General features: G+C 34.9%; 1 protein-coding gene across 7 annotated transcripts in view; it reads right to left on the bottom strand.

Moving 5' to 3' along the window:
* The window catches only part of XRN1 (5'-3' exoribonuclease 1), a 112,208-nt gene that overhangs the window by 72,726 nt on the left and 24,291 nt on the right, over positions 1-15,191 (bottom strand). For 6 of the 7 annotated variants that reach the window (XM_005201893.5, XM_059886157.1, XM_010801553.4 and 3 more), the window contains 4 exons: positions 10,270-10,359; positions 8,284-8,440; positions 6,573-6,692; positions 36-205 (listed from right to left, as the gene is read on the bottom strand). In XM_005201893.5, the coding sequence (XP_005201950.1) occupies positions 36-205; positions 6,573-6,692; positions 8,284-8,440; positions 10,270-10,359 (537 nt within the window). Of the gene's footprint in view, positions 1-35; positions 206-6,572; positions 6,693-8,283; positions 8,441-10,269; positions 10,360-15,191 lie in introns of those variants that run through there. The other variant, XR_009494392.1, reaches the window with a different exon arrangement.

The following is a 15,191-nucleotide window of genomic DNA, read 5'->3' as shown; positions in this document are numbered from 1 at the left end:
GCACTCTCTGTTTTTGAAGAATTACCACACATTACCTTGCACAGCATCGCTCTACGGGAGGGAACTTTTCTGGCCATGGAGAGGGGTAGGTGAACTCTGTGTTGCTGTCAAACCAGCACATTAAGCACTCACTATGTTGATTTCTTTTTCTCTCTTCTTTTTTGAGGGAGTGGTTACATGTCTCCATGGCTTCTAACAACCGCTTCTGAATATAAGATTGAAGAGAGAGGTCATTAACATAAAAATTCTGTAATCCTAACACATAGAATGAATCTTTTCCCTCAAAAAACAAAATTACTATTTGTGTTCTTAAAAAGAAAAAATCTTAATAATAGAAATCTTTTCAATTTAATTATATGAAAAACTGATATACTATTCTTGTTTCTAAGGGCCCTAGAATATTTCTTGTCACTACAAATTCCTCTGAAAATATTACTCCAAGAACAGCCACTAAAGTGTGGATAAGAACAGCAGATAATCAAAATTTAAATATGAATTTATCACAATTCACTGCTCCTTAATCTCTCACATTGCAAATGTGCATTAATATATAAATATTCAAATTTATGATTATCTTTTATATTTAATGCAATTCAAATGAAAATCACAATGGTTTAAAATATATTTTTCAAAGGAAAAATGATGTTAGTGTTCATACTGGAATAATAAAGGCTGAACTAAAAAGTTATCAAGAACTTGTCTTACAAGATCCTATCTTTTTATAAAATCACCTATAAGCAAAACACTTAAGTACTGACACCACAAAAGACCCACAGAGAAGAAAAAGATAAATAGTTAAAAAACAAATTCAAATATATGTCAAACATAGTATTCCAGACACTTAAAATAATGTTTTGTCCATATGTGCTTTGTCCAAGAAAGCACATATATATTTCAATATCATACTATATATAAAATAAGTAGTAATAAGACAACAAAGTATTATAAGAAAATCTAGGAAAGTATTGATAATTACTTATCAATTATAAGTAGTGATTATTATCAATTATAAGTAGTATATCAAGTAGTGAAAAATTCTCAAGGCAGAAAAAAGCCTAGCCACTTTAAGGAAAAAGACATTTTTAATAAAAGAAAATGTATGTGATAAAAGAGGTCATGAACAAATCAACAGGCAAATGCCACACTGGGAAAAAATATTCCTAGCATACAAACAGTTGCTCAAAATCAAAAAAGAAAATGAGGGAAAGGATATAAACAATTTATAAAAGGGAAAATGCAAAAGACAAACACATATAAAAATATATCAAGTTAGGGAGCAGGTAAAAATAACTTGAATAATAATAAAATGGCATTCTTTATCATCAGTAGACTGGACAAAATTAAACAACAACATTCAGGACTAGAAAAGCAGAGAAGTAGGTACTCTCAAGTACTGATGGTGTGAATTAGACCAGTCTTTTTGAAAAAGAATTAATTAAAACAAAAACCATACACTCCCATTAATCAAGCATTTCTGCTTTGGGGATTCTACCTTATAAAAATAAAACTACCAATACATAAGAATATATTAACAAACAAAAAGAATACATAAATGCATAAGTACTTTTATCATAGCATTGTGTACAATAGCAAAAACATGAAGAATTGTAAGAATTTGTAAAATTAGTATGGTGTGTTCCCATGTACTTTTCACCCAATGATAACATCTTACATATAACCACAGTACATTATCAAAACTAGGAAACTGACACTAGTACACCATGACTACAGACTTACTCAGATTTCAGTGTGCTTAGTCGTTCAGTTGTGTCTGACTCTTAGGGAGCCTATGGACTGTAGCCTGCCAGGTTCCTCTGTCCATGGGGATTCTTCAGTCAAGAATACTGGAGTGGGTTGCTATGCCCTCCACCAGGGGATCTTCCCAACCCAGGGATCGAACCCAGGACACCTGCATTGCAGGTGGATTCTTTACTGTCTGAGCCACCAGGGAAGCTCCAGATTTCACTAGTTTTTATATGTAAATACCAAATAGGAAAAGCAGTATGTCAAGGCTGTATATTGTCACCCTGCTTAGTTAACTTATATGCAGAGTACATCATGAGAAACGCTGGGCTGAAAGAAGCACAAGCTGGAAATCAAGATTGCCGGGAGAAATATCAATAACCTCAGATATGTAGATGACACCACCCTTAGGGCAGAAAGTGAAGAGGAACTAAAGAGCCTCTTGATGAAAGTAAAAGAGGAGAGTGAAAAAGTTGGCTTAAAGCTCAACATTCAGAAAACGAAGATCATGGCATCTGGTCCCATCACTTCATGGGAAATAGATGGGCAAACAGTGGAAACAGTATCAGACTTTATTTTTTTGGGCTCCAAAATCACTGCAGATGGTGACTGCAGCCATGAAATTAAAAGACACTTACTCCTTGGAAGGAAAGTTATGACCAACCTAGATAGCATATTCAAAAGCAAAGACATTACTTTGCCAACAAAGGTCCATCTAGTCAAGGCTATGGTTTTTCCAGTGGTCATGTATGGATGTGAGAGTTGGACTGTGAAGAAAGCTGAGTGCCGAAGAATTGATGCTTTTGAACTGTGGTGTTGGAGAAGACTCTTGAGAATCCCTTGGACTGCAAGGAGGTCCAACCAGTCCATTCTAAAGGAGATCAGCCCTGGGATTTCTTTGGAAGGAATGATGCTAAAGCTGAAACTCCAGTCCTTTGGCGACCTCATGCGAAGAGTTGACTCACTGGAAAAGACTCTGATGCTGGGAGGAATTGGGGGCAGGAGGAAAAGGGGACGACAGAGGATGAGATGGCTGGATGGCATCACCGACTCAATGGATGTGAGTTTGAGTGAACTCTGGGAGATGGTGATGGACAGGCAGGCCTGGCATACTGCGATTCATGGGGTTGCAAAGAGTCGGACACGACTGAGCGACTGAACTGAACTGAACTGTGTATGTACAACAGTATGGAATTCTTATCATACGTGCAGATTCATGTGTGTGAGCTCAGTTGCTGAGTGGTGTCCGACTCTTTGCAACCCCTATGGACTGTAGCCTGCTAGGGTCCTTGTCCACAGGGTATTCTTTAGGCAAGAATAATGGAGTGGGTTGCCATGCCCTCCTCCAGGGGATCTTTTCAACTCAGGGATCGAACCCAGGTTTCCTGCATTGCAGGCGGATTCTTTACCATCTGAGCCACTACGGAAACTTCATGTAACCACCCCTAAGACTGGAATACAGGACTGTCACATCATTGCAAAGAAACTCCTTCACATTATCCCTTTATAGTCATACCCTATCCCCCAATGACCTGTTTTATGATAATTTCATCACTTCAAATATATTACATAAATGGAACCATATAAAACCTTCTAAGATTGACTTTTTCAGTCAAATGAACTTTTTCCCATCCTTTGTTTATATAAATAGTTCTTTTTATTGCTGAGTAGGATTCCATTATATGAATGTACTACAGGTTTTTTTTAATCCATTCACTCATTGAAAGATATCTGAATTTTTTTCCAGTTTGGAGTTATCACAAATAACTTGCTCTGGACAATAATATACAGGTTTTTGCCCACATTTATAGCCAGCTGTTTCAGTACCAATTGTTAAAAAGCTTTTCTTTACCTATTGAATAGCTCTGATGTCTTAATTGAAAATTTAACTGGACAAGTAGAGATCTAGGTTGTTTGGCCTCTATTCTGTTTCACTGATCTATGTCTATTATGATGTAGGAAACATACTGCCTTGATTACTTTAGCCTAATGATAAATCATGAAATCAGATAATGAAAATCTTTCAGTTTTGTTCTTCTTACAGATTGTTTTGGCTACTCTGCTGCTGCTATGTCGCTTCAGTCATGTCCGACTCTGTGCGACCCCAGAGACGTCTGGCAGCCCACCAGGCTCCCCTGTCCCTGGGATTCTCCAGGCAAGAACACTGGAGTGGGTTGCCATTTCCTTCTCCAGTACATGAAAGTGAAAAGTGAAAGTGAAGTCGCTCAGTCGTGTCTGACTCTCAGCGACCCCATGGACTGCAGCCTACCAGGCTCCTCCATCCATGGGATTTTCCAGGCAAGAGTACTGGAGTGGGGTGCCATTGCCTTTTCCGTTGGCTACTCTAGATACTTTGTAATTTCATCCAAACTTTAAAACTGGATTTTTGATAATCTATACAAACATTTGCTGCATTTTTGCTGAGATTATGTTGAGCCCAAAGATCAATATGCGAAGAGGTTATTTCTTATCAATATCAAATCTTCTATTCCTTGAACATGGTATATTCTTCCATTTATTCACGTCTCCATATCGCAACACTATTTGTAGTTTTCACTGTGCATGCTGTTAAATTTATAAATGTGTATTTTATATTTCTTTTGCTACTGAAAGTAAAAGTCTTTTTATTTAAAAAATTTATATTTTCCAATTTTTTGTTGTTAGTATATATAAAAACAATTGAATTCTGTATAGATTTTATATTTTGTGACCTTGCTAAATTTACTTATTGTTAACAGTATCTTTTTGAAGATTCCTTAGAATTTTCTGTTTTTGTGGCAATGTTATGTGCATATAAAAACAATTTTTCTTCTTCCTTTCTAATCTACATGCCTTTATTTCTTTCCCTTGACTTAATACAGTGGATTCCTAGTACAGTATTAGAGAGAACTGATTAGACTAAACATCCTTGTCTTAAACTTGATTTTATGAAGAAAACGTTCAAAATTTTACTATTAAGTATACTGTTAACAGTGCATACGTGTGTGCTAAATCACTTCAGTTGTGTCAGACTCTTTGTGACCCTATGGACTGTAGTCCATCAGGTTCCTCTCTCCATGGGTTTTTTAAACATGCACTTTATTTGGTTTTGACTTCCCTGGTGGGTCAGACAGTAGTAAAAGCGTCTGCCTACAATGAGGGAGACCAGGGTTTGATCCCTGGGTCGCGAAGATTTCCTGGGAAAGGAAATACTCTTGCCTGGAAAATCCCATGGACGGAGGAGCCTGGTAGGCTACAGTCCATGGGGTCGCAAAGAGTTGGACACGACTGAGCAACTTTACATATTTGGTTGAGGAAGTTCCCTCTTATTTCTAGTAGTTAAGCATTTCTATTAAAATTGGATGTTGAATACTCAAACATGGTAAATCACATTGAAAACCAATTTTATATTTCTAAAATAAATCTCATTTGGTTATGAGTATTATCCTTCTATATTATTGATCCCATCTGGCTTGACTGTGTTAAAAGTTTTCCATCTACTTTAGGAGGAATATTATCAAGTAATTTTCTTTTCTTATAGTATCATTGACTATTATGCTGGCTTAATATAATATATTGGGAAGTGATTATTCCTCTTCTATGTTCTCAAAGTTTGTATAAAATTTGTATTATTTCTTTCATGAATGCTTACTAGAATTCACAAATCAAGACATCTGAGCCTAGAATTTTTCTCTGAGACGATTTTAAATTATGAACTAAAATGTCTTTAAAAGATATAGGATTACTTAGATTTTTATGTTTTTTTTCCTGTCAGTTTTTCTGAATCATGTTTAAGGACCTGTGTTCATTTCATTTAGGCTGTTAAATTTGTTGGCATAAAATTGCTTACAATATGCCTTATCAATTTTAAAAATAACTATAGGATTTATAGGACACCTCTTCTTTCACTCTAAATTTATGTGTTCTCCCCTGGTGCTCTAGTTTTTTTAAGCCTTTTTTGATCTGTCTTCCTAGGATTTATCAATTTCATTAATCTTTCAAGAGGATCAACTTTTGGTTTCATTGATTTTTCTCTATTGTTTGTTCCTTTTCCATGGATTTCTGCTCCTGTCTTTTTGTTCTCTTCATTCTGCTTAGTTTAGATTTAAATTGCTCTTGTTTTTCTAGCTTCTTATGGTAGGAAGTTTAATTTACTTCAAAATATTTTCTTGTTTAGTATAAGCACCTAGAGCCTTAAGTTTCTCTTTTAGGTCTTGCTTTAATTTTATCACACAGATTATGATATGTGTTCTCATTATCATTCAGATAAAACATTTCAAATATTCCTTTAAATTTCTTTAATATATGGATTATTTAGAAGTGTGTTATTTAATTTCAAAATTTTTATAAATTTTCGGAGATCTGTTGCTGATTTTTAACTTAATTCTATGTGGTCAGAGAACATTCACATTATGATTTCACCCTTTTAAATTTATTCAGACATTTTTATGCCTTACCAAATAATCTTGGTGAACAGTCTTTCACTTAAAAATGTGTATTCCTTAGTTGTACTACACTGTACTACTACTGTACTACTACTACTACTGTACTACACTGTAGTACTATACTGTACTACAAATATTAATGAGGTTAAGTAGGTTTATAGTGTTATTTAAGTCTTTGATCTTTGGTAATACTCTCTGTTCTGAAGCCTACTTGGTCTAATATTAGTAAAGCAATGCCAGCTTCCTTATAATTAGCATACACAGAAGTTTTGATGCACAGAACAAAGATGAGAGTAGTTAAAACTCATTAACACAAATGGTGATTAAAATCCATTGTTCATTCATTTATGTGAAGTAATCTCTAATTAAAATACAAGTGTATATATAACCATTTCATGCACTGACCTCATCAATAAAAGGTATTAGTACCACAGCTTCCCATTCCTGTTGTTTCCCATTTAGGTCAGTTTTAAAATCAGGTGGATAATATTCTATAATTGGCGAATCGTCACTGGTCATCAAATGCTGTGAAAACATAAAACAGTATAATAGAAATGTAAGAACTAATATCAATGTAACTTTTTGTTAATATATTTATAATATTTACCTATTACAATTTAAAATTTCTAAGCAAAGCAAAAGTAAATTTTCACATCTTAGGTATGTTACAGTATACTTATTATATTTTGATTTTCAAATATGAGACTTCTAATTTCACTGCCACTCATCACTTTCTCATTCCACTAAGCTAATTATATAGCCAAACTATCCTTACTCTGAATTTTATTATTTCTGTCTTCTATAGTCTTTTCACTCTACAAGGCTCATCTAAATTCTGTTTTTCCATTCAGATTTCAGTTCATTTCACACACTCCATTTTTAATCTTAGACAATTTATTTTCATGTCATAATCAAAGAGTCAGACACGACTGAGCGACTGAACTGAACATAATCAACTGATTTTATTAAGTTATATAACTGTCATCTAAGATAATTTAAAAAGAAAAAAAAAATCCTAAAATACAAGAATCTCTTTACCACCAACAGCAAAGATAGAAAGCCCAATAAGACATGTTTTTAGTTAGAGATTTTATAACAGAAGTAGATAAACCTAAAGATATCCTCTAGGAAATGAATATAGAAGATCATGACATAAAAAATTTTAAAGAAATAAAAGCATATTTCTCAGGGTAATATTCAAAATAAAATAATCAGTTGTCATGGGTACAGAAGAATCAAAACTTATGTGGCTACAAAAACCTGCATGGCTATATTAATCCAGAGTGGTTGAGTATCAATTCTTAATGTATTGAAGGTAGGAAAAAAAGCATCAAAGAAACTAAAGGAAGGAAGGCCATGGGCCAGGATCAAGGCCCATGAAGGCCCATCAAGTTAAGTTTCAGAAAGATTTAGAAGGAAGCTGGATACTGTTCAAGCAGTGAAGGTATGTGATATCTATACATTTATGTGTGTCTATTTCAATTCCTGGCACAGACCACAGAATTAGAAGAATCGACTGATGCTCTAGAAGAACTAAACTGAAGTTTACCCTCAAAATCAGTTTAGTAGGCTTAGTGTAATTTTGGTGACCCAATCACCCCTGAAACAGCTTTCTCCTGGTATATGAAGTACGTTAATCAGAGAGAAGTTTTTTATTCCATAATTTGATAAATGAAATTCTTAAAATCCAAATATAAATGGAAGTAGCATTTTGTTGAGATAAACAACTTATTAGAATCATCCATATTCTATTAGGTAGAGGGTAAAAGAGAACAGAAACAAAATCTGTAATATCTGGACAGAGCAGATGGCTTTAGATTTTGCCAAGCTCTATTTACTTTCATCAGTGCAGAGACAAACTGGAGATGCGCTTAAAGATACTGAAAACAAAGAAGCTATGCTTTGAATGGTTTATGAAATGTGTTTGCATTTTTAAAACAAGTTAATTTTAAATCAAGGAATTACTTTTCAAGGGACTTGTTTAAAGAATACTATATTTGAAACTGAAAATAAATATATTTAGCTATTAAAGAAATTTGGTATGATATTTCTAGGTTTGGAGGAGGAACTCCTAAATATTAAAAAGAACACAAATATATTTAATTCTAAAACCCACCTGGTAGCATGCAGGAAGTAAATTTTTGCTAGCTGCTGGAAGTACAGCAAGAAGCTGTTCAAATGGCTTAAAAGGTTTTCCCAGTTCAAAATGGATTTTGAGTGTACTGATGTTGCGGATATCAGACAGGAAAGGTGCATAATGGTACGGATAAAACCTGTAAGACAAAACTGAGCTTTAAACAATTGACAAACTTTATGAAACAGATCAATAGTTAGTATATACTTCTCAATATTCTATTCTAACAGCTGTGCCTCTGTGCGTTATGTTCAGTCGTGTCCACACATAGCAATAATTCTAAAGAAAAAATCACTCACAATTATGCCACATGAATAGAAGAGATCAGCAATGTTGGAAAATGTAGATTATTTGGTGACAACAAGTATTTTATTTCCTTAATTTTTAAAGTGGTTTATATTTCAAAAACTTAGATGTATGTAATTGAAGGGTATATATATTAATAACACATTTAAAATATAATTTATTATTTATATAAATAATACAATGACTCCAGTTTCAGAAGTATTGAGTGTGAATCTTCCAAACAATAGATCCTCAGAATGAACTAATGAGGCAGTCAGAAGACATTCAGTTACTTCATGTGGGCCTGAGCTTCTCTCATGAAGACACAGGGAAGTCTGAGCTCATATGGTTGTTACTAGTCAGCTCTAAGAATCATCAACTTTGAATTAGTATGTATATATATATATTGTGTTTGTGATAAGGATTAAACCATTTGTCAATCATGCACACTATTTGTTTTTAAAATCTTCCCATATTTAACATGAAGAAATATTTTTAGAAATTTCAAAATTTTTAAAAAAATTATAAAAATTTCAATGTTCTTAATGTCTGACTAAAAATACCAAAATAAAAGCCAACAAAATATTTTTATATTCCACAATTATGGCATACTTCAAAAGAATGGGAAAGTTTAGGAGGCAGAATGGCATGTGGAACAATGGAAAATGTATAGACTTCGGAAATCAGATAGGCGTGTACTTGAATATTGGTGTGTGATACTGGAAAGGCTATTTAACCTCTCTGAGCCTCATCTGTCAAAAGCAGAAAACAATATTTACTTTAAACAGCTCTGAGGCCTATATGAGCACATGCTTTACAAGTGCTTGGCCTCAATGCCTGGTAATAGAATAGGTATAACTTACACTCACCTTCTTAAAAAATGGCAAATCAGGGATTATTTTGTCACTACAGTGTTCTTTAGAGATGCCCTGAGAATCTTGTTAGTTATTGCAGATATTTTTTAAAAGGCTATTAGTAAGTGAGATTCTATTAATAATTAATGCCACATTATTGTGCACTGGTATGTTTTGCTGCTGGTGCTTTAACACAGAGCCTACAAGGTGCTCTGAAAACAAACAAAACAAGCAATCTCATCACTTAAAAGTGTCTATTTTTCCCTGTATCTATTTTTTACTTGTTTTCTATTTCAGTGGATGGTTTGGAAATGTAGATGGAACTTGCTGGAATAAAAAACATGAGATAAATAGAGAATTATTACTATTCCAGGAGAAGTAAATTCTTTTCTCCTTTCTTCATTACCCTTCCCAGTTTAACATTCATATAATCCATTCTTCATTACTCCTAACAGAAAAAATTTTCAAACACATAAAGATGTAGAGAAGAATAAACAATCCCACTTAACCATCACTCAGACCCAGTAATTGTCAAGACTTTGTGACACTTCATTCATTATGATAGAAAATTTTAAATCCTTAGATTAACAGAGAGCTTTTTATTATGGGCCATCTACTACAGCTAGGAGTATCTTTGTTATAAAAGGATCTTTTTAAAATATTACAATACTAAAAAAGATTCTTTTCACTTAAACTTGGCTGTATGTATTTTTTAAAAAATACTATTAATATCACAAATAAAAGTAAAAAGAAGAGATTATCAAATGAGCTTATAGTAGAATGAGCCATTATAAAATATAAAACTTTATTTTTGTTTTTATTCCCTCACCAGCTCCAGGACTGAACTCCATGATAGTAATAGTGCAAAATCCACTGTATTGCCTGAACATAACATGCAGCTTGATCAGCCAGAAAGTCACTGAAAATAGAAAAGAATATTTTCATTATAACATTATTTTCTGAAGACAGGCCATTGTGTTTAAAACATGGTATCTCCTAATATCACATTCTGTCTCACATGATTTAATCAATGAATAAGCCAAAAACTGCAATCAGAAAAAACTCTAAAGTATTATTAAAAAAAATTCTATCATGCCACATTAAAAATTTGCCTTATAGTTTTCCTAAACCAACTATCAGAATACTTAAACCTGCTGTACATACTTATTCAGTCAATGTACTATATCTTTGGTATCAAGTTTGAGGGTTTAATGAAGCTTTCTAAACAATGGCACTACCACTTTCTTACATATTCAGAGTGTGATAGAAGACAAAGATGGAAATCTTATTTAGGAGGATGCCTGAGTGAATCACAGAAGGAAATCAGGAAGATCTTAAAATCTGGTTATAGCAGCTAGAACATATTTTGAAAAGTGTTATATCCACTGAACAATATTCCCTTTAATGTCATTTTCTCAAAAAAACTAATATTTAAGGTAAAATAATCACACACACACACAGCAAAAAAAGAGCACCCTGGGGACTTCCTTGGTGGTACAGTGGCTGGGAGTCTGCCTGCCAACTAAGGGCACAAGAGATTGATACCTGGTCTGGGAAGATCAAGGCTATGGTTTTTCCAGTGGTCATGTATGGTTGTGAGAGTTGGACTATAAAGAAAGCTGAGCACTGAAGAATTGATGCTTTTGAACTGTGGTGTTGGAGAAGACTCTTGAGAGTCCCTTGGACTGCAAGAAGATCCAACCAGTCCATCCTAAAGGAAATCAGTCCTGGGTGTTCATTGGAAGGACTGATGTTGAAGCTGAAACTCCAATACTTTGGCCACCTGATGCGAAGAGCTAACTCATTGGAAAAGACCCTGATGCTGGGAAAGATTGAGGGCAGGAGGAGAAGGGGACGACAGAGGATGAAATGGCTGGATGGCATCACCGACTCAATGGACATGAGTTTGGGTAGGCTCCAGGAGTTGGTGATGGACAGGGAAGCCTGGTGTACTGCAGTTCATGGGGTCACAAAGAGTCGGACACAACTGAGCGACTGAACTGAACTGAACTTGGAAGATCCCACAGGCTGGAGAGCAACTAAGCCTGTAAGCCACAATTGCAGAAGCCTGCAAGCCGGAAAGCCTGTGCTCCACAAGAGAAGCCTGTGTACTGCGACAAAGAGTAGCCCCCGCTTGCTGCAACTAGAGAAAGCTCGTGAGCAGCAACAAAGACTCAGAGCAAACAAAAATAAAATTAATTAAAAAAAGAGGACCCTAGGTAAACCCCAAAGTGGCTATAAAACTTGTTAGTGTTTGTTACCAAAATTCAGGTAGAGATTTACCATCTGAGCCAACAGGGAAGCCCTCAGGTGGATACTTCTAAGTGAAATTGTAGATTACATATTTCTGAAAGTTATATTTTTTAAAATGAATGACTCTTATTATAAAAGAAATGTTTCATTATTGAAAATTTAGATAATGATGAAAAGCATTTTTATTACCTTATAGCAATCACTATGACATTTTGGTTTTTTTTTTTTCAGTCTTTTTATCCCCAAGTTTTTCCTTTTTAAATATTAATGAGAGTATACTGTGTATATGAATTTGTATCCTCTTTTAAAATTTGTATTTAATAATATACTGAAAGTATCTTTCTAAATTTTTATGAACTTTTCATAACTACCAGTTTAACAGTTCTATTATTCCAGAAGCACTAGAGATGGCAGAGATAGTGACTGTAATGAGGAGGAAGTGGAGACAATTATGATGAACCTTCTCACTGGACACACACATTGTTTCTAACTTTTTACTATTTAAAAAAATTTTGTAGTAACTTCCTTGTGTATAAAGATCATCTGTGTCTAGTCTATATTTTTATGATAGATTAATAATTAGAATTATTGGGTCAAAGGCTTTTAGATACATACTTTCAAAAATATTTTAAAAAAATAATTTCTATTTATTTTTGGCTGTGCTGGATCTACACTGCTGTGCAGGCTTTTCTCTAGATGCAGTGTGTGGGCTTCTTATCGCAGTGGCTTCTCTTCTTACAGAGAATGGCTCAGTAGTTGTGGCAACTGGGCTCTAGAGGACAGGCCCAAGAGCTGTGGTGCAAGGACTTAGTTGCTCTGCAGCATGTGGGAACTCCCCAGATCAGGGATTAGACTCGTGTCCCATGCATTGGCAGGTGGATTCTTTACCACTGAGCCACCAGCAAAGCCCTCCAAAATTATTTTGCCTACTTATATTTCCATCAGTAATTAAAGGAAGAAATCTACCACCACTCCCGGACCAACACTGAATATAACAACTTAAAAAGATTTGCTTATTTGCTAGGCAAACAAACCGTATCTCATTTTCATAACCTCATATTTTAATATATAAAAAGAAAAGGAAATAAAACAGAAGAGTAGTCCCCTAGCAAATCAAGCATTTAATTGCAGCTACTATACTTCTCTATAACATAATCAAGCAAATATAAGAACTAAGGAATAAAGAATTAAGTGCATAACTATTATAAATATTTTATTTCTAAGTCTCAAAAGTCCTACTTGCTAATGATATCTGCCAAAACTTCACATGACCTGATGAGTTGTACTACAATTTCTTTATCTCTAGCTACCAGAGATAAGTGTGAATACAGGCCTTACACAAAGGCTATGTCTAGACTAGAAAACAGTCTGAGTAAATGGAGCAACATGGAAATCTTGGGTCTTTCCTTGGGCAGTCTCTAGGAAAGATTCTCAGTATTTCATTTTTTTAAAAAGTAAAAATAATAGTACAGAAAATATCTAAGTATAGTACATACAATAAGGGTACAAAGAATTTTATGAAACTTTTATCTCACTGACAGAAAAACAGCCTCATCTGATGGTTAAGGATGGGCTTCGGAGCCAGACTGCCTGTTACTTATATTCTGGCTTTGCCACTCATTACCTATGTATGTCACATGGAGCAAATCACTTAAATCTCTCTATTCCTTAACTTCCTCTATTTTAAAATAATAATAATTCTACTTATCTTAAAAAACTGTTGTGAGAATTACAACAACTTAACATTTTCACATTATGTACATATATTTATATATGTTTATATTTTTAAATTATAAATGAGTTATTTTTTAAATGTTTAGCACAGTACCTGGCACTAGACCAGATGGTCAATATCGAGATCAGATTGATAATGTTCTTTGCAGCCAAAGATAGAGCAGCTTTATACACAGTAAGCAAAAACAAAACCTGGAGCTGACTGTGGCTCAGATCATGAGCTCCTGACTGCAAAACTCAGGCTTAAACTGAAGAAAGTAGGGAAAACTACTGGGCCATTCAGGTACGACCTAAATCAAATCCCTTATATGGTGGAGGTGACAAATAGATTCAAGGGATTACATCTGATAGAGTGCCTGAAGAACTATGGACAGAGGTTTATAACACTGTACAGGAGGCAGTGAATGAAAGCATCCCAAAGAAAAAGAAATGTAAAAAGGCAAAGTGGTTGGTTGAAGAGGCTTTACAAATAACTGAGGAAAGAAGAAAAGCCAAAGGCGAGAGAGAATGGAAGACATACCCAACTGAATGCAGAGTTCCAGAGAACAGCAAGTAGAGATAAGTAAATGAACAATGCATAGAAATAGAGGAAAACAACAGAATGGGAAGGATGACATATATTCAAGAAAACTGGAGATACCAAGGGAACATTTTATGCAAAGACGGGGAAGATACAGAACAGAAATGGTAAGGTCCTAATAGAAGTAGAAGAGATTAAGAGATGGCAAGAATACACAGAGGAACTACACAGAAAAGGTCTTAATAACCCTGATAACCATGTTTGTGTAGTCACTCAACTAGAGGCAGCCATCCTGCAGTGTGAAGTCAAGTGGGCCTTAAGAAGCATTACTACAAACAATGCTAGTGGAGGTGATGGAATTCCAGCTGAGCTATTTCAAATCCTCAAAGACGATGCTGTGAAAGTACTGCACTCAGCATGTCAACAAATTAGGAAAACTCAGCAGTGGCCACAGGATTGGAAAATGTCAGTTTTCATTCCAATCCCAAGGAAGAGCAATGCCAAAGAATGCTCTAATGACCAGATAATTGTGCTCATTTCACATGCTAGCAAGGTTATGCTCAAAATTCTTGAAGCGAGGCTTTAGTATACATGAACCAAGAACATCTAGATGTACAAGTTGGGTTTCAAAGATGCAGGGGAACCAGAGGTCAAATTGTCAACATTTGTTGGATCATGGAGAAAACAAAGGAATTCCAGGAAAACATCTACTTCTGCTTCATTGACTATGTGAAAGTCTTTGACTGTGTGGATCACAACAAGCTGTGGAAAATTCTTAAAGAGATGGGAGTACCAGACCACCTTACCTGTTTCCTGAGAAACCTGTATGCAGGTCAAGAATCAACAATTAGAACTGGACATGGAACAACGGACTGGTTCAAAATTGGGAAAGGAGTATGATAAGGCTGTATATTGTCATCCTGCTTATTTATCTTACATGCAGAGTACATCATGTGAAATGCCAGGCTGGATGAATCACAAGCTGGAATCAAGATGGCCAGGAGAAATATCAGCAGCCTCAAATATGCAGATGACACCACCCTATGGCAGAGAGCGAAGAGGAACTAAAGAGCCTTCTGAGGAGATGAAAGAGGAGAGTAAAGCGCTGGCTTAAAACTCAACATTCAAAAAACTAAGATCATGGCATCCGGTCCCATTACTTCAAGGCAAATAAGGGGAAAAAATGGAAGCAGTGACAGATTTTATCTTCTCGGGCTTCAAGATCACTGCAGACAGTGACTGTA

Source organism: Bos taurus, chromosome 1, assembly GCF_002263795.3.
Source record: "Bos taurus isolate L1 Dominette 01449 registration number 42190680 breed Hereford chromosome 1, ARS-UCD2.0, whole genome shotgun sequence".
Lineage (NCBI taxonomy): Eukaryota > Metazoa > Chordata > Mammalia > Artiodactyla > Bovidae > Bos > Bos taurus.
The sequence above is the reverse complement of the archived record's forward strand: the minus strand, read 5'-3'. Positions and strand labels throughout refer to the sequence as shown.